Consider the following 27,582-nt stretch of genomic DNA (forward strand, 5'->3'; position numbering starts at 1 on the left):
TGTAAAAATTATAAGAAAATAATATATGAAATACACTCACACGTTTGCTTTAACGATGGTTTGGTATTTAACGATGTTTTACCATTCGATAAGGAGGTTAATAAAGGATCCTACAGGTTTTAATAATTATCGATTATCGAGGTCTTCATATGTGTATATCTATCTTTTGGTTTGAGCATATATAGGGCATCCCACGGATTTTACGAATCTGTGATCAGTTAACAGAATGTGTGAAAAAATCTTAATCAACTTTGTGTGGAACTGGAGCTGGGATAGTACATACGGCGCTTTTTGTAACACACTCGTGACATGAGACTATTTTTCCTCTCTTGTAAATGAGTCGTCTCTTATTTAGCCTGTATTTTTGATTCAGAAGTTTGTAAGGAGATTTGTTATTGCCAATAGCTAAGCTTCTAAAATATTGTTTCATATATGTTTGGATTCCATTCTCCTATCGTATTTATAACGTTTTAATTCGTCTTCCGAATTCCGTATGTTTTCAACAAGTCCAACGACATGACCTAGCCAGCCAACCTCTTAATTCGCTGAACTATTTCAATGGCGTCGTATACATATCTCGTACAGCTTATCGCTCTATTGACTGCGGTATTCGTCGTTGCCAATGCGCAAAGGACCATACATCTTCCGCAGAACCTTTCTCTCGAAAACTCATAACACCGACTCATTAGATGTTGCCTCCCTTTTTATGGATTGGGCAGAGCACACTTAAATACCAACCATCGGGTATGCTTTCGTCCGACCATATTCTATAAAGAAGCTGATGCATGCTTCTTATCAGTTCTTCGCCGCCGTGTTTGAATAGCTCGGCCGGCAATTTTTCGGCACCCGCCGCCTTGCTGTTCTGCAGACAGGTAATTAATTGTTATTCAAGCTTCCTTATGGTCGGGTAATGAAACGTCTGTTCCATCGTCATCGATTGGGGAATCTGGTTCACCATATCCTGGTGTTATGCTTTCACTGTCATTCAGTAAGCTGGAGAAGTGTTCCCTCCATAATTTTTGAATGCTTTGGGCATCAGTGATCACCTCTGGGGGTTCTAAAAAATTATGCTCCGGTTGTGAAACCTACTGTTAGTCGCGGCATCTTTTCGTGGAATTTTCGAGCATTACCCCTGTCAGCCAGCTTGGCAAGCTCTTCATACTCACGCATTTCGGCCGCTCTTTTTGTTTGCCTACAAATGCACCTAGCTGCCTTCTTCAACTTTCGGTATTTATCCCATCCCTTACGTGGTGTGTTCGTTTGTAACGTTGCGAGGTAGGTAGTCTGTTTTCTTTCCACTGCGACAAGCACTCCTTAGCGTGCCAGCTGTTCTTTTGCCTTTTCCGAAAATCAATGGTTTCGTTTGCAGCTGTACGTAGGGAGCTTGAAATGCCGCCCCACAGTTTCCTTATATCGAGTTGTTGATGAATTCTCTCAGAGAGCAGGATTGCAAGCCAAGTCGAAAATCGCTCGGCTATCTGTTGTGATTGCAGCTTCTTGACGTCGAACGTACCTTGTTTTTATTGACGTGCGGCTTTTTTTTTGCTGCACAGAGGCGGGTGCGCATCTTGGCTGCAACAAGATAGTGGTCCGAGTCGATTGTAGGACCTCGGAGCGTACGCACGTCTAAAACACTGATCCGTCTATAACAACATGATCGATCTGGTGGGTGGCTTTTCGAGTCGGAGACAGCAAGCTAGCTTTGTGAATCTTTTTATGCTGGAATCTAGTACCACAGATATTCCTACCTGGGGGCCCCTACGAATTCGGTCAGCCTCAACCCGTTTGGGGATGTTTTTCGTCGTGGAGGCTGAATTTACCGAATGTTGTGCCAAAGATACCTTCTTTGCTCACCCTGGCGATAAAGTCGCCAAGCATAATTTGGACATCGTGGCGGGGGCAGCTCTCATAGGTGCGCTCCAAGCGTTCATAGAAGGCATTATTGGTCACACGTCCTTCTCTTCCGTCGGGGCATGGGTGCGAATCAGCGGTTTGTTGAAGAACCTCGCTTTGATGCAGATTGTGGCTAGACGTTCATCCACCGGGGTGAATGACAGTATTCAGCGACGGAGTCTCTCTCGAACCACGAATCCCACACCGATGGGGCTCGAAGCGCCTTTCTTGTTAAATCAAAAATTAGTTTCTTTTGTATACAAATACAACAGAAAGTCTCAGTTTAACTTGAATCCATTAATTCTTTATTCATATATCCATTTCTCAACAGGTCTTTATACTGCCTGTCGAGCTCTATTTTTTTCCTTTTTTGATGTATAAAGTTGTTGTTGCAGCTAGTTACTTGTTAGCTGCGCTATTATGTGCTTATTGATGTGGATTTGATGAAATCACTTCAGTTTATGACATTGAAAGCGGGGATTGAATGATCAGAACATGCGCATGCAAACGCTTACATCTCCACAAATTCACGCACACACACACATGCATACAAATACGTGAATAAGCACTGCAATCAAGGCGACTGGGTCAGGGTATGCCTTGCTTCGTTTGAACTTATGCTGTTGTTGGCAACTTTTATGTGTTTATGCCCCATGCACCCTACCCCTTTTAGGCTAACCGAATGCCTGATTGTCTACCTTTCATATTTTATCTGCATAACTAACAAGTAAGGAAGGGCTAAGTTCGGGTGTCACTGAAAATTTTATACTCTCGCATGATAAAGTGATAATCGAGATTTCATTATCAGTCATTTACATATTTTTCAAATACCGTATTTATGTAAAGTTTTATTCCGCTATCATCATTGGTTCCTAATGTATATATTATGTATACAGAGAAGGCGTCAGATGGAATTCAAAATAGCGTTATATTGGAAGAAGGCGTGGTTGTGAACCGATTTCACCCATATTTCGTACATGTCATCAGGGTGTTAGGAAAATATTATATACCGAATTTCATTGAAATCGGTCTAGTAGTTCCTGAGGTATGGTTTTTGGTCCATAAGTGGGCGACGCCATGCACATTTTCAATTTTTAAAAAAAGGCCTGGGTGCAGCTTCCTTCTGCCGTTTCTTCCGTACAATTTAGTGTTTCTGACGTTTTTTGTTAGTCGGTTAACGCATTTTTAGTGATTTTCAACATAACCTTTGTATGGGAGGTGGGCGTGGTTATTATACGATTTCTTCCCTTTTTGAACTGTTTATGGAAATGCCTGAAGGAAACGACGACTCTATAGAGTTTGGTTGACATAGCTATAGTAGTTTCCGAGATATGTACAAAAAACTTAGTAGGGGGTGGGGCCACGCCCATTTTTCCAAAAAAATTACGTCCTAATATGCCCCTCCGTAATGCGATCCTTTGTGCCAAATTTCACTTTAATATCTTTATTTATGGCTTAGTTATGCCACTTTATAGGTTTTCGGTTTCCGCCATTTTGTGGGCGTGGCAGTAGGCCGATTTTGCCCATCTTCGAACTTAACCTTCTTATGGAGCCAAGGAACACGTGTACCAAGTTTCATCATGATGATATCACAATTTTTACTCAAGTTACAGCTTGCACGGACGGACGGACGGACAGACGGACGGACGGACAGACAGACATCCGGATTTCGACTCTACTCGTCACCCTGATCACTTTGGTATATATAACCCTATATCTGACTCTTTTAGTTTTAGGACTTACAAACAACCGTTATGTGAACAAAACTATAATACTCTCCTTAGCAACTTTGTTGCGAGAGTATAAAAAAGGAATGATGCCAGCTAGGTGTATGCATACAAACACACACATGTGCATGTGTGGAATGCAACGCTTTGATGTTGAGTGACATGTTGTAATGTTAGAAAAACCACCGGCAACAACAACAACAATAACAGCGCCGTCAAACTGCAATAGTTGCCTTTTGGCACTTTTTTGTGTTTTTGTTTTTGTTGTGTAGAAGGTGAGGTCGTCTCCGGCGTTGGCTGAGAGCTCTTTGTTTTGCCGTCAGTTGCCGGCATTTGCCGTTGGTTGCCTGTGTTGTAAACTTGCGGTCATGTTTTTGTTTTCCTCACACTTCTTTCCCGTTCAAATATTTTCATTACTACTCATCGGTATTGCTCACTTAACTTGACCCCTGTGGCTCTGCCCTATCAAATTCTATGAACTTGTCATACTCAGCATTGTGATGAAGTAATGAATTTGGCTGCTTTTTGTTGTTGTTGTTTTAGCTTTTGTGGTTGTGTGCTGCATATAAATGGTTGCGGTTGGTCATGATTCAAATTGAGTTAATAGTTTTTTATGTGCGTTTTTTGTTACTTTTTTATTGCGATGTCGCTAATGGCTTGAATAAATTTGTAGATTTGCATAAACGTATGAAACAGTTTCTTAAATTAAATTATTATGAAAACATATAGGCTTGCAGGCTTTCACGCGCAAGCGCCTAACTGGCACATATACATACAGACATACATACATATGCATATGTAATGCATTGCTGCAAATTATGCCCGCGAAGGAGTGCCAAAATAACGGCGTTCTCTATCGGCATTTTGCGCTCTTTGTGCATATAATTATGTAACTCATTAGTCATGAATCATAAAATACAAAAAGTTCGTGTCACTTGCGTTGTTATTGTTTTTGTATGCATATGTAGAACCTTCTAAAAAGACACATTTCCTAAAAATTTACATTATATATATTTAGTAGGTGCAGTTTTATTGACTAATCGGCTAATTCGTAAGCGAAACACGGGTGATATGTAAAACACTGTCATTAATTGTTGCCGCCGCCATTCAGATTAGACTCGGGGGAATTTTATTATAGGAAAGCCTGTATAAATTGTAAGGAAACATAGACAATAGACAGTAGCTATATTTCCATACATAACAAATATGACTACACAACTGTTAGCTGCTTAAAAATTACAAAAAAAAAATGAATTTTTACGTAAGCGTCTCTAAACAAGATGTTTGCATATTTCATTGTTCCTACTGCATGTAATTGACTCCGATAATTGATTTATCCGCTTATTTGCATTTGAATATGAATTTAAGCCTGTGAATACTTATTTGGCTTTTATACTCTCGCAACAAAGTTGCCAAAGAGAGTATTATAGTTTTGTTCACATAACGGTTGTTTGTAAGTCCTAAAACTAAAAGAGTTAGATATAGGGTTATATATACCAAAGTGATCAGGGTGACGAGTAGAGTCGAAATCCGGATGTCTGTCTGTCGGTCCGTCCGTCTGTCCGTCCGTCCGTGCAAGCTGTAACTTGAGTAAAAATTGAGATATCATGATGAAACTTGATACACGTATTTCTTGGCTCCATAAGAAGGTTAAGTTCGAAGATGGCCAAAATCGGCCCACTGCCACGCCCACAAAATGGCGAAAAGCGGAAACTTATAAAGTGTCATAACTAAGCCATAAATAAAGATATTAAAGTGAAATTTGGCACAAAGGATCGCATTAGGGAGGGGCATATTAGGACGTAATTTTTTTGGAAAGTGGGCGTGGCCCCACAACTTCTGCATCTCCCTAAGTTTTTTGTACATATCTCGGAAACTACTATAGCTATGTCAACCAAGCTCTCAATAGTCGTTTTCTTCAGGCATTTCCATATACAGTTCAAAAACGGAAGAAATCGGATAGTAACCACGCCCACCTCCCATACAAAGGTTATGTTGAAAATCACTAAAAGTGCGTTAACCGACTAACAAAAAACGTCAGAAACACTAAATTTTACAGAAGAAATTGCAGAAGGAAGCTGCACCCAGGCTTTTTTTTTTTAATTTAAAATAGGCGTGGCGTCGCCCACTTATGGACCAAAAACCATATCTCAGGAACTACTTGACCGATTTCAATGAAATTCGGTATATAATATTTTCCTAACACCCTGATGACATGTACGAAATATGGGTGAAATCGGTTCACAACCACGCCTTCTTCCAATATAACGCTATTTTGAATTCCATCTGATGCCTTCTCTGTATAATATATATGTACATTAGGAACCAATGATGATAGCGGAATAAAACTTTACAAAAATACGGTATTTGAAAAATATGTAAATGACGTATAATGAAATCTCGATTATCACTTTATCATGCGAGAGTACAAAATGTTCGGTGACACCCGAACTTAGCCCTTCCTTACTTGTTTCGAATAGTTTTAAAGTTTTTAAAAAAAGTAAGCTGGAAATAAACATTAAATACTCTATCAAAAATATCAATATATTGGGTGGTCGAAAAAGTCTTTTCGTATGTCTAATCAAACTTCAACTTATTTCTTTATATTTATAATGAACAATAGGGAACAAAACAAGTAACATTTTGCTCGACACTTTTTGCCATTTTTCCGCTAGAGACATTATTCCATCAGTGTGAAAATTGTCTGATTTCTCCCCGAAAAAATGCGACAAGTAATTTTTACAGACTTCTCTTGAAGCCAACTTTACTCCATTAAAGAAGTTCTACATTGACCGAAACAAGTGGTGGTCCGCAGGTGCAAAGGCAGAGCTATATGGTGGATGCATCAAAACTTCCCAGTCAAGTTATCTCAGTTTTTGCCGCGACATCAAAGATGTGTGTGGTCTAGCGTTGTTCTGATGGAAGACTAAGCCTTTCTGTTGATCAGTTCTGGTCGTTTTTTTTCGATTGCTTGCTTCAATCTCATCAGTTGTTGACAGTAAAATGTGGAATTAATTGTTTGACCAGGCTGGAGCAGCTCATAGTGGATTCCACCAAACACTCAGCATCAGCTTTCGAGGCTTTGCGACCATTTGTTGAGCTTCACCGTGCTTGGACCATGACAATAATTTTCGAAAAAGACATTATTGTCGTATTTGATCCACTTTTCATCTCCTGTTACCATTCGCTTCAGAAATCTTTAGATTTTAGTTCGTTTCAGAAAAGAATCGCCGATGTTAATTCTTTCCATTAAATTTTTCACAGGCAATTCCTGTAGACCCAAACATCGAGCTTCTTTTTGTAGGCAACCTTTTTTAAATGGTTCAAAACCGTTTGATGATGAATGTTAAGTTTCTTAGCGATGTCATGGCGGCTTATATGACGGTTCTGGTTAATATTTTCCATAATTTCATCGACTTTTTCAACGATAGGTCGACCAGAGCGAGGTGCATCTTTCACATCGAAATTTCCAAAACGGAAGCGAGCGCTCCATTGTTGTGTTACGTCCACTACTTTTTCGGCGACCCAATATGGAGTATATATTTTACTTGAAATATAGGCACACAGTGTTAGTCCAACTGTTAGAGCTTTGTTATCTTGGGCTAAGTTTAAAATATCCGATTTGATAACTTGTTGTTGAATACGAATTACAAGATCCAACTACGCTCCCGCAGCTTCCGATGACTCACTATTAATGTGTCTGGTCAGGCGTTGTCCTGATGGAACACAATTTCTGTCCTATTGTCCAAAGCTGACCACTTGTGGGCGGTTGCTTATTACAGGCGATCCAAATGCTGACAGTACGGATCCAAAAAAAAAGTTTGATCGCAGGGTAGCAGTTCATAGTAGGTGATTTCCTGCCAATCCGACCAAACTCATAGCAAAACATTCATGACCGTTAATCTTGATTTAGTCCCCGTTTGCACCGACTCACCGTAACTTTAACACGATCGTTGTGGTTTGAACGTGTGGTAAGTGATTCACATTCAGAAATGCATCGATTTTGTTGCGGTTCAGCAGCCATTCGCAGATAGAAATTCGGTTCGACGAAACTAAAATTGCGCATGATTGGCTCCATAAAGGTCCACAACACTATCCACATTTTCAACTACTACTTGACTTACGTTTTCGCCTTTATCCATGAAAAACTATAAAGTATGTTGTGGTGGAGAAAATAATTCGAGCTGTAGAGCTAAATAGCGGAGGTACTTACTATCTTCTATAAGAGTTTACAGCTGCTCGCGTGCTCGATGATATTGATATCAATGGCCTCAATATCCGCGCCGTTAGTTCTCCTTTCCCCAGACTGGATAATGTAGTGAACGAGCGCAAGACGAAATATCTCCTTTCAACAAACAAACAGTTGTTGCACTCGCGACTTGGCTGCCACGTCACTGTTGACAGTCATAACTTTAAAGTTGTAGACAATTTTGTCTATCTTAGAAGCAGCATTAACACCAACAACGACGTACCCTTAACTGAGTAGGAAATTGAGAAGTAGAGTCCGCTCTCGACGCACAAAGACCAAACTCCACACTTCATTGCTAAAATAAACGAAAAAAAAGTTAAATTTTTATGTATTGAAAAGCTTTGCTTCTCTATGTACATTGCCTTACTCGAAACTGCAGTGGTTATGTTTTCTAAGGTCAAAAAACTAAGGAACTTGCCTCCACTTCCCAGTGACTGATATGCGACAGCAAACTAACCGCTCAGCTCACATTGTTTCAATCATCAATTCCTCGTGCAGCCAAAACGCATACTAATAAATGCCAATACACCATAAGAAGCAACACTAGCACCACTAATTTCAAATAATTTACATTTTTCATTTCCACCCAACATCTGTGCGCCCAATAACCGCCAATAAAATTCTGACAAGGATAATTTAATGTAAGCAGCCCTGAGCTAAGCGTAACAACTAACAGTTTATGCAAAAATTACATGTCCAGACAGAGGCGTGTCTTGCCACACACCCACCCATCTGCAAGCGTGCAACTTTCACTGCTTCGAAATGAAGTGGAAAATGATTACTTTACATGCTCGCATACCCTTGGAATTTATGCTTTACTTAGTTGATTGCATGTCAAAAACAATTTCCATACCGTTGTGGCAGGATGGGTGCTGGGTATGCTTCCACAACAACAACAACAGCCCTGACGACGTGTCTTCGTTAGCAGCGAGTCGGTGTCAGTTTATGGCACACGCCACTGACCTCACGATTTGTAAGCGATAGGTGGGTCCTCGCACACTCGACTACATATGCATTCGAACCCACACTCACTCTTAAGGCCAACTACTTACAAGTAAGTTTGTGCAACTAGCTTTTAAGGCACTTTGTGAATGTCAGTCTGTCAAGTGGTGAGTTTAAAGTTTTAATTTAATTAATGAACTTGACTTTCGTGCGTTTTACAAGAGTGCATAAAGCGAAGTTAGGGATATTGATATTCATTTTTGACTACTAAAGGAGCATGCAAAGCTCCTTGATAAGCATGGAAGCCGAATAGAAAACATAATCCTGTTAAGGCGTTGTGCCGCTCATTGTATAGAGCAACAGTTGAGCGACACATTTTGATTACTTTTTGATACATTTTCTTCCTTTTTATGGCCACCATTTGTCATAAAGTAATTTTAGAACCCAACCAAAACTACGCTGTTTGGCCTGTTGACTGCCGCGCCCGACAAAAAGCTCATACATACATTTGTGGGTGTCTATATCAAATTAACACGCGCTGGACATTGGCGCATAATAAATTATTGCCCTCTGCCCCCTTGTGTTGTTGTTGTACATGTTACATAAATATACATGTCTTTACACAATGCTTGTTGCTGCGACACTTTGCTGTAAACTCAGAGCATAAGCTCTCCATTGGCGACTTCTACGCAGTTCTATGCCTCGTCTACACTGGCCTGAGCTCTACAAAACACTGGCAGATTTGTTTGTTTTTCCCAATCTCTGGTTTGCAAATGCTGTCAATATTTATTAAAGTCCTTTGTGCTGCCCAATGCGCACATATCATGTTTCACAATAAATATATCCACCATATGCTCGAGTGTTCGAGTGTTTTTTGCTGGCGCATATTGTTTTTTCTGCGGATACTCATACGCAGTGTGGGTCAGACGGGAGTCAATGACAGCGAGATGGCGGCGGCGCAAATAATGATTGTGTCAAAGTGTCTGTAAACAAATTAATTGTAAATAAATGTGCAATATGTTTACGCCAGCGTCTATATATACATACATCTGTATTTGGGTATAAATATTTTTTGAGTGTCCTCTTTACACGCCTGTCTATTGGTTTGAGGTTTTTCTTTAATTGAATTCTTCTTTTTTAATCTTTGACAAACTAATTTTAGATAGAAAACAAAAGGCAAGTTTAATTAAAAAGTTGTAACAAAATTCCGTTATATTCAGATGTTCACCATAAACTATTTTGCTGATAATCTGGAATGTATAGGGCTTTTCAATAAGGAGCTACAAAAGTGGGCCGATAAGGACAGCAAACGAAGCCAAATTTCTAATTTTTTTTGACAATTATCTTCAGTAAAGTTTGCCATTTCATGGTGGAAAGATATACGATCCAACAATGAACTCGAAATTATTAAAATTTACTACCGAAATTCGGAGCCACTGGCCTCAACGTTAAGAGCGCTATGTTCAATTTATGGTCGTCATAATCATCCTGTCAGATCAACAAATAAGAGTCGAGTCGAAAAATTTGAATCCACAGGCACAGCACAAAATGTTCCCATTCCAGTGAGACAAAGAAGTGCCCATAGTGTCGAGAATATATCTGCCGTTAGCGCATCATTGTGGAACACCGCGAATTTTGCGAAAAGATCTTGGTCTACATCCTTACAAGATCAAATTGACGTAAGAACTGAAGCCGCTTGACCATCAGGGTCATCGTATGGTCGAAAATTGGGCTGGTCAACAACTTGAAAATGATCCGGATTTTCATTGAAACTCTTCAATGATGAGGCTCATTTCTGGCTAATTGGCTTCGTCAATAAGCAAAATATGCATTATTGGTTACCAGCGATCCCCTCGTACTCCATGTGTCACAATTGCATCCCGAAAAAAATACGGTTTGGTGCGGTTTTTGGGCTAGCTGCGTCATTGGGCCGCTACCGCTCAGCGATAACCGAATATTTTTGGCCCGAATTAGAAGATATGGACCTGGACAAAATGTGGTTCCAACAGGACGGTCAACTGGCCGTCTCGGTTTAGCGATTTTACGCCGTTAGACTATTTCCTGTGGGGGCTACGTCAAGTGTATGGGTTATTCCAACAAGCCAGCGACGATTGATGAACTTCATACGAATATCGAACGTGAAATTGCAGCAGTATTGGCCGATTTATGCTTGAAAACCGTCGAAAATTGTGTTCAGTGTTTGGACTTCTGCAAGCGTGCGCGTGGTGGCCATGCAAAAAAAAATCGAGTTCCATACATAATGGCATCGAATGTACTTTCACAGGTATGAAGAATTTCATTGTTATCCCCAACTGTTTTAGTGCTCTTATTGAAAAACTCGTTACTACTGTTATACTTTGTCTTTCTTCCTTCTGCTTTCATCCTCTAAACCTTTTATAAAAATAACTTTTAACTTTTCGATATTATTTTTATAGTATAAATGGTACTTTGTTTCAACACATACTTATCTCAGTCTCAATCTCAGTGATTTCTTTCCAATGACCATTTTCATTTTCTTGAGATCTCAGAACAGAAAAGTATCACTGGCTGTCAGTTCCTGAGATAACAGGCGTGAGTAAATCGGAACTTGCATATTTTTTTTTATCGAAAAAGAGCGTATGCTTAATATACGAAGTCCTTCTCCAGTTCTTTTGAAAGTATGTTAGATCTAACTGCAAAACATATAAAATCAGCTTTATGAGCTTCCTTAACATATTTTTCTGCTTATTTAGTCCCAGCATATGTTTTAAATAGATTTTTTCTACAGTTTAAAAGACCTGAGTTGAGCAGTCAGTCCTCGTTGTGTATATGTATTTGTACTGCATGGGGTTCAACGTATTTGTTTCATGGTTTCTAAAGCAAAGTCTTTGTTGTGCAATGAATGTAATGAATATATCTCGATTTCTCTCTAAATCTTCAAAGATAATTGCATTTTTTTTGTCGGACCTCTGCAACATTTCAGATCACTACAACTGCCTAAGTAAACTCCTTTTCTCTGCTTTCATAGGCAGAAATATTTAGCAGGAATCAAATACGCAATTTTTCAATATGTTTTCTAGACGAATATCGATTATTGAAGATTACCTCTTTATTTAAATAGTTTGGAACCAGTCTCTCTATAACATTGTTACCCCAGACACTTGCCTATGTTCCTGAGAACTTCTTAGTTCAAAAAAACGCTAAAATTTCGTTTAACGAGTTTGTCAAAGTTTCATTTTAATAAAACAAAAGCTGACATTTGTTAACGGTTTTGCATGGCTTTGTGCATCGCTTATCCAATTGTCATTTTGCCATCGATGACTAGTTTGACTTTGCGGCCGCCTTCTGCCATGTGACCGCTGTCAAGCGCGACTGTGGCATGTTGCACGCTTGTTGTATGGCGCAGTTGGCAATTGAGTGATGGCATTGGCAGTTGAAGGAAGACACATGTGTGCAGCACAAGTGTCCAGGCTATAGTTGGTCAGACCGGATTTCGATTTCTTCCTTTTGGTGAGATGAAGTTGCATTCACTTTGGAATTTCATTTTTCCCGTCAACTGCATACCGCATCATTATAAAGTATGCTTTTTGGACTGCATGCATAGAAATATATTTATATATATGTATGTTCGTATATGTACTCATTGCATATCTGTGCGGTAACGGCATAAAATCCGTTCGTTTGCATGCATCGGCGCCTTTTATAAAAGCTGCACTGTTGGTGAGCGCTCGCTCTGGTTATTCCCGCCTGTGACATGGATTATGATATAAGGCCAGCGGTTGTGTCAGAAAGTGAAAGCTTCCGTGCTTAAGTGCAATCGCCTCTTTTTCTTGCTGCATCCGTTCTGTTTTGCATTGTTGTTGTTTATCTCGTTATATTGATATTTTAGTCAAAAACTGAAATCAATTAACCACAATATCATTTAATGTTAATTAGGTTAATTTTGAAGACAGTGTGTTCAATATCAAGTATTTCCCCTCTTCAGGCATTCAATTCTTGGCTTACATAGTTATTGTGAGAGGCATATGTACATATGGGGAGCTCTCTTTGGAGTTTCTGCGTTAAACGTTTCTAAAATATTCCGTTTAATTGCTCGAACGATTTTTCGCTTCAACCATCTTTTACCTTTCTTTCCACGGCATTTTGTATATTCAAGTTCCTTAGTGATGTTTTCCTGACGACCTGTCGCTGTAGCTATAATTAGTAGAATGGCATATTTCGATAGTAATGCTGTCTACTGACTCTCCTATATTGCTTTAAACTCGATTTTGATTTATTATCGCCTGAAAGCCTGAAAAAAAACTAGCTGCTCCGCAAACTATTTCTCGAGACCATCTTTTGAGAGTGCCAACTAATATGGAAGCTGTCTAATTTATTAAATTTTCACTTTAATATAAATTCCATGGTGGTACCCTATGCTTTTACTAGAAGTCAACCCTATGAAGGCAATCTCAGAGATTTGTGTATTTTTCTTTTCGTACATAAAAACGGGCGAAATATTCCGCGGCTCGAAAAATATGTGCCAAATGTCTAGAGATTGTGCGACAAGTATTTGTATCGTATCGTTGAAAACCGATATATTGAAGCATACTTGCGGAGATCACTAAGCAATCTGGTCTGCTGTGCATAGCACGCGCCATGGGGTAGTTATTTATTTAACTAGATCACATAGCGGTATACTTTTACCCGTAAGCTGAGCACTTATGCAATTTTTTCTTATAACTTGAGCAAAAATTTAAACCTATGGAGTTCCAAGCTCGAAAATTTTAATATTTTTTCCGTTATGAAGTTAGATACTATATTCCATCTACTAAAATTGTACTTTGAATGACATGATGATGATTGAGCTCACGGTTCACATGATGTGAAACGTGTGGGAAAGATATACTTGATGAAACTGTGAATCTGACTATTAGAGATCAAAGAAGTTTTGGTTGTTCCATAGTTTTAGCCTCTCAGTTTCTGAGATATCGTTTTGAAATTTTAAACACGTGTTTTTCTCCCCAAGAAGCTGATTATTTGATGGAATCGCCGATATCGGACCACTATACATCAGATATAGGATACATCAGGTGCTTGTAGGGAAAGTTTTGCAAAAAATTGTTGTTGTTGTTGCAAAAAATTGTTTGATAATTGGTAAAAGTCAAGTTAGGACTCATAATATTAAGCAGAGTTCGTTTTGCCTAATTATAGCAAGATTTTGTCTATCCACCTTCTACACAACCTAGAGGTAACTCGGCGGTTTTCCGTTTATTTTTAGTGTTCCAAGACCAGAGGTTTTCCACTTGCATACGGCGCTTTAATCGTCTTTGAAGGTAGCAGCAATAGCATATTGAGACTTTATTAGCTAATTTTTCTCCATTTTTTGACATTTGACATAAGCTTGCTTAGAAGAGCATTGTTTGCGCCTATTACTTTTTTATATTGGGTGTTTATTTTGTTGTTCGTTTGACATACTCATGTCATATTCTGCTGCCACATAAACAATACGGAAGCTGTGTGAAAATCAAATACATCTGTACGTAAATACATTAGGGTGGGGAAAATTTTTTCCGATTTATAATAATTTTTTCGGTGAGTTATGAAATTCAAAAGAAACAAATTTCCTTAGAATAGTAAAATTTTAACCGTTAATAACTTTTAAACCGTTAGGTTTGTGAAAAAATGGTAAACTACTTTTTTGAAGAGCATTCCATTTTCTACAAAATTCACGACACGAAACTTTTTTTTTTCAAGTATGTAGTTGAAGCTCACTGTTGACTGTCATAAATTTGAAGTCGTAGATAATTTCGTCTATCTTAGAACCAGCATTTATACCAACACCACGTCAGCCTCGAAATCCAACACAGAATAACTCTTGCCAGCAGATGCTACTTCGCTCTGAGTAGGCAATTGAGAAATAAAGTCCTCTCTCGACAAACAGAGACCAAACACTACAATCCCCTTATCATCCCCGTCCTCCTATACGGTACAGAGGCATGGACAATGACATTATCTGTTGAGTCGACGTTATGAGTTTTCGAAAGAATGTTCTGCGGAAGATTTATGATCCTTTGGGCAATGGCAACGATGAATATCGCTTTCTATGGACCGATGAGCTGTACGAGTTATGCGACGACATTGACATAGTTCAGCGAAGTAAGAGACCGCGGCTACTCTGGCGAGGTCATGTCGTCCGAATGGAAGAAAACATTGCAGCTCTAAGAGTGTTCGACACAGTTCCCGCAGAACAATGCAGTGGAAGAGGAAGACCTCCGCTCCTTTGAAAAGACAAGGTGGAGAAGGACCTGGCTACACTTGGAATCTCCAATTCGCGCCAAACTGCGAAAAGAAAGAACGCTAATGGTCGTTATGGCGGCATACTTTCTCATTACACTTAAGAGCTCACACTTGGAGAGCCTTTCTCAGAGTTGTCTATCCAACAATTTTTTTTTTGACCCTCCCTACCGTACATACATATGTATGTCAATATGTATGCATGAACACTCGTATCATTAACCAGCATTCAGCAGAACAACTTCGTCAAACGTCGCCTGAACTTCAACTTGCATCTTGCATCTTGCCACATGCAATACATCACATCTCAAACACACATAAGCACAAGCTGCTTATAGCGGTTTCTGTTTGTTTATGATATCCTGCTCATTGTTGTCGCCACGTGAAGTGAAATATATGCACTCTGCTCTCTCAGCTCACCGTTGACTGGCTGTCACGTGGAGCGCTTCTTAATGCGAAAGGTTAATCCCGGCTGACTGTACCACATAAATGTTAAGTCGCTGAATAAATAGGATGAGCGGTGAGGACGACATTACCATTGCTTGCCGCCAACTAATTGCACCAACAACAAACGGCCAGACAGCAAGCCAGCAAGTGGAAGGGCGGAGGTGTGGGGCTCTGGTTGTCGCGCAGACTTGCTTATTTAGTTTCATAATTGAAATATCTAAATTATGCATGTACATTGACCTTTTCACTAGAACAACAGCAATAACAAGCGGTGAGGGGTCGAGCGGAAAGCACAAAGCACAAAGCAGACGCAAAAGTGTTTACAGTCTCGCATTCTTGCAGATTTCTATCGCAAGCAAAGCGAAGTCTCGGCATTTCGGCATGGATTACCAGAGTTACATGTGTAACAACTGCTTTCGTGCGTTCACACATACACACACCCATACATACATATGTACATACTTGCCACAAGCAACTGGCACTACGCGCCAACAGTCAGTAAACTTTGTAGTTTGAGCTGCCTGCAACTGTGCCCTCGGTGTTGTCTTCCAAGCCGGTGAGATTTGCACTCAAATGCTGCCCGCCGAGCGTAGGCTTTGTTTACACACACACATGCACACATATGTACATACATACACGCTAGTTCGCATGCATCTTTCACCTATTCTCTTGAGGTGTTTGCATTAATTATTATTGCTTTTGTTAATCCATTTTGCAACACACACATACACACACACAGTTGCTTGTGTGCTTGTCGTTCTATTTTGTTTGTGCGTCTTTTGATGCGCTCTGATTTCAATTGTGGCATTTGCATTTTGTTATCTTTTAATTTCTCTGGCATTCTTGCTGCTTTCATATTGTTCTGTTCTGCTGTTGTTGTTGTCTTAGCTATTGTTTGTTTGTTGTTTTTGGTGCAGCAGCCAATGAATCTGAAGTGCAGTGCAGTCAATATCGCATTTCGAATTCCATTTCTCAATGTTCACCCTAAGAATTCTCAGAAAACTTAATTGGAATGCAACACAATCTTCTTCTTCTTCGGAGCGGTAATTTTACAGTTGTAATTATAGCCTTAATAGGGCATAAGCATTAAGTTTGCCACGGTGTTTGTAAGATCCAGAAGGAAACGACGAAGACTTTGTTCATAATTTTAAAATTCTTAATTTGTTTTTCAAAATCTGCGTCGTCCCTCTCAAAGTAATTGGGCCTTGCGCCCCATAAAAACTTGTGAGAACGTTTTTTCCAATACTCGAAGCAGTTGTTAAAGTTCAAAATAGCCTTCAATGAGGTTAGCGATTCACGTTTAATGTCTACATTTGACTCAAAACAGTTTCCTCGGAGCGGACGTTTGAGTTTTCTGAATAGCCAAAAGTCACACGGAGCTAAATCAGGCAAATAGGATGGTTGCGGCAGAATCAATGCAGCATCAATGCAGCATGCGACGGTGCATTACCGTTGTGCAAAAGCCAAGAGTTGTCGGCCCATAATTCCAGCCTCAAAAACGACGCACAACAATCAAATAGTATTCCTTGTTGACAGTTCGACCGGTCGGAAGGAATTCGGAGTGCATCACACCTCGATAATCGAAAAAAAACTGTCAACATAACCTTGATTTTTATCTGCTTTGACGTGGTTTTTTCGGCCTCTGCTTACCACGATAGTCGGCCGTTTGATCGTCTGTTTCCAAGTCGTAAGCATAGATCCAAAACTCATCGCCCGTAATAATACTTTTCACGGCATCCTGGTAGTCGGAAAACATTGCTTCACAGACGATAACGCGACACTGTTTTTCGAAAAATTTAGTGCTTTCACTTTTCTTAGGCCCAAATGGTCTTTCAAAATGGTTTCCACTGATCATTCCGTTATTCCAACGACGCCATTAAGATCTCTGACTGTTAATCATCGATTCTCAAGCACCAATTCCTTTATTTTATTGATATCTTGATGCTGATGGCCGTCCTGGAAGTGGTTAGTCGTCAACGCGTTCCCTCAGTTTTTGAGATATTGGTCTGATATTTTGCACACCTCGTTCACGTCACTCACGAAACTGCTGATTTGTCGGTATCGCCGGTGTTAAAACAGTATAACGTACATTCAGCCGCTGAACAAACTTTCTTCATTGACAAAATAGCCTCATGAGATTTTTCATAGATCTTTGCTCAAGGCAACGCTACAATCTCCGATGAAATTTTTTAGATCGGATCACTATAACATATAGCTGCCATACAAACTGACCGAATCTAATTCTTGTTTGAAATATATAATATTATTTGACAATATATCTTCACGAAATGAGGCATAGATTAATGCGCCAGGCAACGCTACAATCTCCAAGGAAATAGTTCACATCGGTCCACTGTCGCAAATAGCTGCGATATTTTTATACTCCTTTTTGTTATACAAAGTGCACGTGTGAGGGTATTATAGCTTCGACGCCATTTTTCATAGGTATTTATTATAGTAATAGAATCCATAATAACTGCAGATAATCTGCTTTAAGGGGCTATACCAGTGTGACGCATGAAAAATTAGGCGATTTTCGTGATTTTTTTTAAAAGAAAGTACTAGATTGAATGTTTCGACGTTCTATGGACCTAATAAAGTATATTTTTAGCTATATTAATTTTTTTTTACAAAAATATTGAAAAATAACGGAGTTATGTGCTGACTGCGAAAGTGCCGAAAAAAAAATGCGTCAATTGCTGGCATAATTCCGGTCGAATGAGTAGCTGAAAGAAAAAAATTCAAAATGTTTATTAAATTTAAATATATTTTCTATACAATGAACTGCGATCTTTGAAAAATATCAAAAATTAAGAAAATGGCGTAACTTTGAAAAAAAAAATCGTTTTTTTTTTTTACGAAAAAAGGGTCGTTTTTTTAATGCCAAATGGACAATTTTCAACCAATCAAAAAGATCGTAGTCCGTTGTATAGCAAATGTATTCAATTATACCCAGTTTTAATTTGAAGTCGTTCGGTCAATTTCTCGTTGAGTTATGATGTCAGCGATTTTGAAAAATGTCGTTTCGAGAAAAACGCGTTTAAAGTTTCAGAACGCTGCCATTCAAAAACTATTCAATGTACGACCTTGCCGATTTCGCAGGATATTTTTGAATATGTAATCTATCGTAAAAGCAAAAAAAAAATTATTTTGAAAGTGTCGCACTGGTATAGCCCCTTAATGATCTATAAATGGACAACTGACAGAGTTCTTATTGAATCACAGTTTTTGTTGTTGTTTTGTATATTTACTTTTCCTCTTTTTTTGTTTACTTTTACTTTTTTTTGTTTTTATTTTTGTTTTACTATTTTGTTATTTTTTACTACTAAATACTAGAATTTTATTCAAGTGTTTCGTTTTTAAGTGCTTCAGTCTACTTTCATTGCTTAAGTGGATCACGGTGCACTTAGAATGGCGCCCCTTATATTTACTTTTAACAGCCAATAATTTGAGTGGTACGAGTTGAGGGAGGAAACACTATACCTAGAAAAGTAAATTTTCTAACCGCAATTAATTCAGTAATTAGCATAACATTCAAAATCTCTTGAAATGCTCACATGACATCAGCGTTATAAGCCTATTGTGTCTTCACAGAATTCGGCCTCTAACCACAAAATTATAGAATATCTTCAAATCATATATTCTTTTCACGTGCCGTTTGACCAAAAAACTGAAAAAATTGGATTCAAAGTTAGTCACTCTTTGAGAGCTCTTATAAGGGTCATCATCTGTTCTTTTAAAAACTACAGTTTCTCTTCTTCTTCGTTATGTGTTCCGAACACCAAAATTATTCTTTGTGTTGCAAAGACTCGCGCGTGATCTGTCAAAAAAGTCTATTGAAAAAAGTACCTCTAATGGGATCACCCTTTATATAATTTCCAGAGTTGTTATCGCGGTTCATAAAATGAATATTTCCCGCTCAAACAAACAATTAGTTATATCAATCATAAAATTTCGTTTATTATCCTTAAGATAAAAAATGTGCTGCAATAATACCGCAATAATAATAAAAAAAATTTTTTTATAAAGAATTCCACCAAATTTTTTTGACTAGGTGCACAGAAATTTATGTTTGAGTGTAAAGGTGCTGGCTCGTCTGGCGATAAAAGTGTTATGTTGTTGCACGTATTTGTCAGTTATTTATTCAATCTGCTCGTTGCGCCATTGATTTATACATAGATTGATATCAGCAGCGCAACAGACAAACGGTATCGGCAGTGAATAAGTCAACAACATTGCGAATCAAGTACGAAATTGTAAATTTGAAGTACGAAAAAAAAAAAATATGCATACATGACACTTTTGGGTACAGTGGCCAACAAAATTGTGTTAATTATAAAAAATTAAAAACATAGATACATATGTGCACAGTAAATATTTTTTTAGTTCAAAAATAATTGCTTAATTTTACTAATTTCTCATTAACATATAAAATTAAATTGTTCACATTTATGTTTAAAATTTTTTGTTTATCTCGATAGATAAAAATGAATGTGATTCCAAAATATTAATTTTTTATAATTTTTTTTTGTAATATAAAAAATTTCTAAACTTTATTGTTGACTACATCTTAATTGATTACTTAAAATAATTTTTTATATATATATTTTTTATATATATTTTTTTATATTTTTTTTATTTTTTTTATATTTTATTTTTTTATATTTTATGTTTTTACTATTTTAATTTTACTGCTTGTATTTTAATTTATTTTAATTTTAATTAAAAAACATTTTTAATTTTAATCTTTTTGATAATTGGTTTTATTTTTGTTTTCTCTCTTGATTTTTCTTTTTTATTTTTTTCTCCTGAATTTTTTTATCTCTTCAATTTTTTTATTTTTTCTCTTAATCTTTTTTCATTTTTTTCTCTCTTTTAATTTTTTTTTGTTCGCTGTCTTTATTAAAAGTTTAGTTTTTTAAGCTTCTGAATACTTTTGTGCCGCACTGTACATATCTTTCGATGTTTTTTAAATATTTTTTTCTTGGTGCCACAAAATCACTATAATTTTTTACAAAAGGTTTTGTTACTTTAAATTATTTTTTAGTATTCTATATGTATTTATTTAATTTATTTTAATTATAATTTAAAAAATAATTAATTTTAAATTTTGTTGGTATTTTTTTACTTTTGTGTTCTCTCTTGATATTTCTTTTTATTTTTTTTTTTTCTTTAAAAGTTTATTTTTTTCTCTTCAATTATTTTTTTTAATTTTTCTTCATTAAAAATTTAAAATTTTCTAAGCTTCTTAATACTTTTATTCCGATTTTTTGAAAAATGTTTCTCTTTGCAATTCGTGTTTTCTATTGATTGTTCTTTTTTATTTTTTCTCTTAATTTTTTGTATTTATTTCTTAATTTTTTTTTAAAAAATTACAAATTTATAACAATAGCTTCTGTTATTTTAATTTTAGCTTTATTACTAAATTTTTATTGTTTAATGTTTTTTCTTGTATTTAATATTTGTTTATGTTTTTCGTTAAAATTTTTTTTTAATTTTTTATTTCTTATTATTTTAAAATTTTTATTCTTTTTTAATTTTTTATAGAAGTTTACTCGCTGCCTTTATAAAAAATTAATGTTTTCTAATCTTCTGAACACTTTAGTGTCGCACTGAACTTTTCCATTTGCTAACACAAAATAACAAATTTATTACAACAGCTTTTTTTATTTTTAATTAATGTTTATACTATATTAATTTTAGCTTTATCACTTAATTTATTAAATTTTTTTATAATTTTAATTTTTTTTTTGTTAATTGTTTTTACTTTTGTGGTCTTTTAGATTTTTCTCTTTACTTCATTCTCTTCAATTATTTTACTTCATTATTTTTTTATTGTTTTTTTTTAATTTTTTTATTATTTTTTTGATATATTTTTTTATTTTTTTTGTATATATATATTTTTATTATTTATTTTAAATATTGCTAACACAAAATAACAAATTTATTACAACAGCTTTTTTTATTTTTAATTAATGTTTATACAATATTAATTTTAGCTTTATCACTTAATTTTTTAAATTTTTTTATAATTTTAATTTTTTTGTTAATTGTTTTACTTTTGTGGTCTTTTAGATTTTCTCTTTACTTCATTCTCTTCAATTATTTTACTTCATTATTTTTTTATTGTTTTTAATTTTTTATTATTTTTTTATACATATATTTTTTTATTATTTTTTATATATTTTTATTTTTTTTATATACATATGAACATATGTATATATTTTTATTATTTCATTTTACAATTTTTTTTTTTACTTTATTTTTTTTAATTATGAATTGTTTTTTTTAGTATTTTAAAATTTATGTTTTTCTTTAATTGTTTATATTTTCTTCAGTACCGTCATGAAAATTTTTATATTTCTATATTTTTGAATACTTTTGTGCCGTACTGTACGCTCGCTGCCATTGATACACACATATGGCACACATATACGTAGTACGTAATGTATCCAAATGTTTATGAACTGCCAAAAATATTTACGTTGATGCATTTTTTCGCTTATTGATAAATGTGTCTTCCACTGCTTCGCTTTTTATTTTGGGAATTTTTATCGCTTGCCTTTTAATGCGCTCGCGCCAGTATTGGTGGTCGCCGATATTCGCTATTATTTTTGTGACTTGACAGTTTTTGGCGAATTTCCGCTTCACTTTGAAGCCGAACAAACAGACGCATAGCTACACACAGCTATGCACATACATATGTACATAAAAGTGTGTGTATGAAAAGCTGTCAATTAAAAGTTTTGAGTACCTTAAATAATATAAATAAATGTGTGCCTGACAGCCATGTGACAGAAGTTACAAAAATTACCGGGTTGGCCGCGGAGCTGCGCGAGTATGAGCAAACGCATGAATATTTAATATGTGTCTGTATGTATGAGGGTATGTACATATGTATGTATGTGTTTGAGTGCGTGAATAGGGTATACGGCTGTGTAAACAGCGCTTTATTTTGTCTTGCCACTCACGTACAGGTTGAACACATTAAATTTAAATCAGCCTTTAATTGCCGCGCTGTGGTCACAGCCGAACACAACAATTAAAAATTGGCCTGAAAGGAAATAAAATGCAAAAACAAAATCGAAAAATTACTTAGTATGTGTGTGCGTTTTTTACTGTGTGTTCGCTGGCAAAGGTTAAGGACGCACGCCTGTCAACATTTTGCTCAGCGTTCGTAAACACACGCAATTTGACTTTGACTTGTAAGCTTACACCAGCGAACTTTGTATGAAAAGTGAATGCTAGCGAGGCTTTGAATGTGTATGTGTGTGTGGAGGTTGCGTTGCGTTGCTGCAGAGATCATCTTGCAGAAACAAAAATGTTTCGAAAAATTCCTTACTGCCACTCTTCTGCCGTTCAGTGAAAGTTGCCTGAAGCTGAATACTTTATAGTGGCAAGCCTACATACATATATACATATGTACATGCATAAATCCATATTTTCATTAAAATTATTATTTCTTCAGTTTCAACTAATCATTTTTCACAGCAATGCCCGTTTAAGCAAAATTACTGCGCGAGAAATTCGCAAGTCTCCTCCGCGCTCCCCCAACACGCAACCGGCCACAACGCGCTACTTGACTGGCGGATAATAATCAAATTTATTGCCAGTCATTAAGCTTAAAAACTGTTATTTCACTTGTGCAAGTGCGTTTAATGTAACAACAACAACAAAAACAAAAAATTATGTACAAAGTGAATTTTCAAAAATTTTAAGTGCTCATAAATAGTTTGGAAACAGTTAGCGCGTGCGTGCAAGGCATTCGTGAAATGAAGCATAAGTCAGAAAATCATAATTCAGAAAATGGATAAAATTATTTATGAAAACTACGCACAGCTCACCTATGCTGCAATGAGCCAGTGCGAAAACAGCGTTGTCTGTCTGCTTTAGGCGCTATAAATACTTTACCGTTATCTGCAATTTTGCGCATTGATGCTCGTAAAAGCCGCTATAAATGCACGCTTGCTCGCTTAAGTGCGTCTCTGCTTATTCGAGGTATTTATGTATGCATTTATGCAATAAAAGTGTTTATTTGCCTAAATTTTTTATTGCATTTTTCGAAAAAAAAAATAAATTTTTATTGCATTTTTCCAAAAAAAAAATTTTAATTTTCGAAAAAAAATATTGCATTTTTCAAAAAAAAAAATTAATAGAAAAATAATTGAAATTTCCATAAAAAAAAAATTATTTAACTTTTTCCGAAAAAAGTTTTTATTGAATTTTTCCACAAAAAAAATCAGTTCAGTTTTAATTTTTCACATTTTGTTTCATGTGCTTGCAACGCCAGCGTCAGGTTCATTGTCCAATGCGATTGACTTCGTTACACCTCGGGCCAGTGCTCACATATTAATTGCTGCTTTTATTTCATTTTCAATTGCCTACTGATTGCACAATTAATTTTTCAAGTATTCCCCATTACTTATTTTGCAAAATGTCTACATGATAAACAGTTTTTGTGATTTACTCTTCATTTTTTACGCTCATAAATTGCGCTGGATTTGAGCAAATAATAAACAGATACATAAAGATAAGATTTATCAAGATTAAGTGAGTGAATCAGTTGAACTCAAAGTCCGGCTGATGTATTCTTAATATCGTCGCCTAAAATTCAAAATAACTTAACATCACTTTTCATAAGTTTACAAGCAAAGGAAAAGCCGATATGATAGAAACCGCTAATATTGAAACTAAATTTGAATTTTGTCTATAAAAAGGTTATATATTGGTTATAATTGATAGCGGAAGCCTAAAATTTTATGTACATACATACATATATGCATATAATGAGATATCGATCAGAAATTTTGGAGACGTCCTTTTCTTTCAATACAATACAAGGTACAAAGGTAAAATGAGGCTTGCCGATTTTGAGCTGCTAATTGTAGGAAACTTAGTGTTATTGTTGTAACGGTTCAATTAATTTGTCATCGAGGTCATGCAACAGTTGGCCCAGGAAACATGCCGTTCCAACGTGGTTGGATCATAAGAAGAGTGGTGTCAGATGTATAGGGTTAGCTGGGCGTGCAAAGAGGTGGTGCGGGGATTTGGTATGTCGGATAAGCAGGAGTTTAACCTGCTACATTATCCAGAATGAAGCTGTGCAAGGGTCATTCTCGATCTCGCAATTGGTAGTGGTTCGACTCCAAGTACGCCATCGACTAAGAGGGAGTGTTTATAGCTCCATTGTGAATGACGTTGAGTGCATGTCTGAAGTTAGTTGTGTTCGAAGCCTGGTCACCGTATTGTTGTCGACTTAGTTGGGGAAGGATCTCTTGATGATCCTAGGAGGCGGTTCCGCTTCAAGCCGGTAACTGCAGACTGCTTTGAGAGGAGTTCTTTATGCTCCTTAACTAACTGGGAGTAAACAGGCCTCACCATGTAGACGTTCGATAGGAGACATCAAGAGGTATTCCGGTATCGTCCGCAATGCAGTATTCTGGCATGTCTAAAGCTTCCTCGCCTGCGTTTCATTTTATTCAGGCGACCATATTTTGCGGCATAGTTAAGGATCGGCCGAACGATTGCCTCTGTACTTTGTACTTTGACAATAATCACGGTGGTGTGAAGAGTGAAGGAGCACAGGCTGTCGAGTGTCGCATCCACTGCCATCGACGGCAATATTAAGGTCAAGTCCAGTTGGTGAATATGTACGCTGTGGATTTAGGTCGGAGAGATAGTTGTTTAACTTTGAACATATTCCATCGATTCCATTGCTCGAGGTCATTATCGTGCAATCATCTGCGTATAAGGTGATAAAAACTCCCTCTGCTGGTTGAGGGAGTTTCGAAATATGGAAGTTAAACAGCAACGGGGAGAGGAACCACCCTGCGGAACCCCCTGTGGAACCCCCTGTTTAATTCTTTTCGATTTAGAGTATTTATGTACCTCGAAACAGTACGGATGATCGCTCAGGTAGTTCATAGATAGTAGATTTTTCGATGTTCTCAAGTACCGTTTTGTGATTGACTGTGTCAGAGGCTTTTGACAAGTTCAATGCTACGAGGATCGCCCTCTCGAGGGGAGGTTTTTGGTTGAGGCCTTGAATTATCTGTTTGGTTGAAAATATTTTCTCCAGATGTGGTATCTCCGAAAATTACGAGATTAATTAATGGAGTCAGACTAATAAAATACCATCTAGTTATAGTTTATAAGTAAAGAAATTAACAAAGTGTATATTCTGTTCTGGGAATTTCCGTTATGATTTTCCTATTATAACTACCCGGATCAAAGTTCTAGTCCTCAGTTAATCTTGAATAACTAATCAGTTCATAGATTATCATAATCTAATCGCAACCTTGGCGCTCTTATCGATTTGACTTGTGAAGATAATAAAGTCATTAATCAATTGTTTTAATACTAATCTAATCCGATAAAATAACCTTAAATTAAATTTAGTTTTTTTATGATAATATATGTACATACGTGTACTGTCAGAGCAATGGACGGAAAATCATAAATAAATTTCTGATAAGTTTTTGCTAGCTTATACTATGTATTCTTCTTTTTTATTTGCGTAGAGACCGCTTACGTAGGTATAGCCGAGTTACAACAGCGCGTCAGACGTTCTTTCTTTTCGCTTTTTGTCGCCAATTAGAGGTTTTTATTGTAGCCAGGTCCTTCTCCTGCTGGTCTTTTCAACGGAGTGGAGTTCTTCCTCTTCCTCTACTTCCCCCGGCGGGTACTGCGTCGAATACTCTCAGAGCCATTCGGACGACATGACCTAGCCAACGTACAGCGACTCTTAATTCGCTGAACTATGTCAATGTCTGTGTTTATCTCGTACACCTCAACGACTGCGGTATTCGTCGTTGCCAATGCGCAAAGGACCATAAATCTTCTGCAGAACCTCGTAACGCTTACTCATCAGCGGTTGTCATCGTCCATACATCTGCACCATTTAGCAGGACGGGGCTGATGAGTGACTAGTAGAGATTGGTCTCTGTTTGTTGAGAGAGGACTTTACTTCTCAATTGGCACCTCAGTCCGAAGTAGCACCTGTTGGCAAGAGTTATTCTGCGTTGGATTTCCAGGCTGACAAATATTAGTGGTGTTGATACTGGTTCCAAGATAAACGAAATTATCTACCACTTCAAAGTTGTGACTGTCAACATTGACGTGAGAGCCAAGCCGCGAGTGCGACGACTGTTTGTTCAATGACAGGAGATATTTCGTCTTGCCCTCGTTCACTGCCAGACTCATTTACTTTGCTTCCTTATCCAGTTTGGAGAAAGCAGAACTAACGGGGTATTGAGGCGAATGATATCACTATCATCATCGTACGCCATCAGCTGAACACTCTTTTAGAAGATGGTACCTTCTCTATTTAGCTCTCCAGTTCGTATTACTTTTTCCAACAAAAGATCGAAGAAGTCATACGATAGAGAGTGGCGGAGGTCCTTCCCGATTCTGACGGAGATTGTGGTGCTGCTCAACGACAGCCTACACAGTCGTATTAGTGCAGGGATACTAAATTCGGACATAGCGGCATAAGGGCAGCTCCTTTTCGTGCTATCCGTGCTCGATAAAACCTTATATGCGATGTTGATGAGGCTTATCCGACGGTAGTTGGCGCAGATTGTGGGATCTCTTTTTTTGGGAATTGGGCACAGCACACTTAAATTCCAATCGTTGGGCATGCTTTCGTCCGACCATTTTCTACAAAGTATGACTCTAAATAAATAAAATGTTAATGTTTATTAACTACAGTTAATTATGCCCCGATATTATGTAATCATAAAATACTCTAAAATAAAATTATATCCATATGTATATACAACACAACAATTTAATTTTCTCTTATCAAACACGATTTTAAAATTTCCATTTTCCACTTTTGTATATTTGCAGTTTTATGGGTGTCTGTGTGCAAGAAGGTCAGCTGCATGCCCTTACTGAGTACATCGAAGGCGGTTCGCTGGAGCAGCTACTGGCGAACCAAGAGGCGGTCCTGACTGCTGCTATGAAACTAAGACTGGCGCTGGGCATTGCGAATGGCATGGCGTATGTGCACGACGCGGGCATTTTCCATCGCGACTTAACAAGCAAAGTTCGTTAAAAGAAAAAAAA

The 27,582-nt window shown here is 37.0% G+C and overlaps 1 protein-coding gene across 1 annotated transcript in view; it reads left to right on the top strand.

Moving 5' to 3' along the window:
- Positions 1 to 27,582, top strand: part of LOC120772266 — a 188,275-nt gene that overhangs the window by 155,984 nt on the left and 4,709 nt on the right. The window contains exon 4 of the mRNA XM_040100772.1: positions 27,364 to 27,562. Within this exon, the coding sequence (XP_039956706.1) occupies positions 27,364 to 27,562 (199 nt within the window). The remainder of the gene's footprint in view (positions 1 to 27,363; positions 27,563 to 27,582) is intronic.

Source organism: Bactrocera tryoni, chromosome 1 (genome assembly GCF_016617805.1).
Source record: "Bactrocera tryoni isolate S06 chromosome 1, CSIRO_BtryS06_freeze2, whole genome shotgun sequence".
Lineage (NCBI taxonomy): Eukaryota > Metazoa > Arthropoda > Insecta > Diptera > Tephritidae > Bactrocera > Bactrocera tryoni.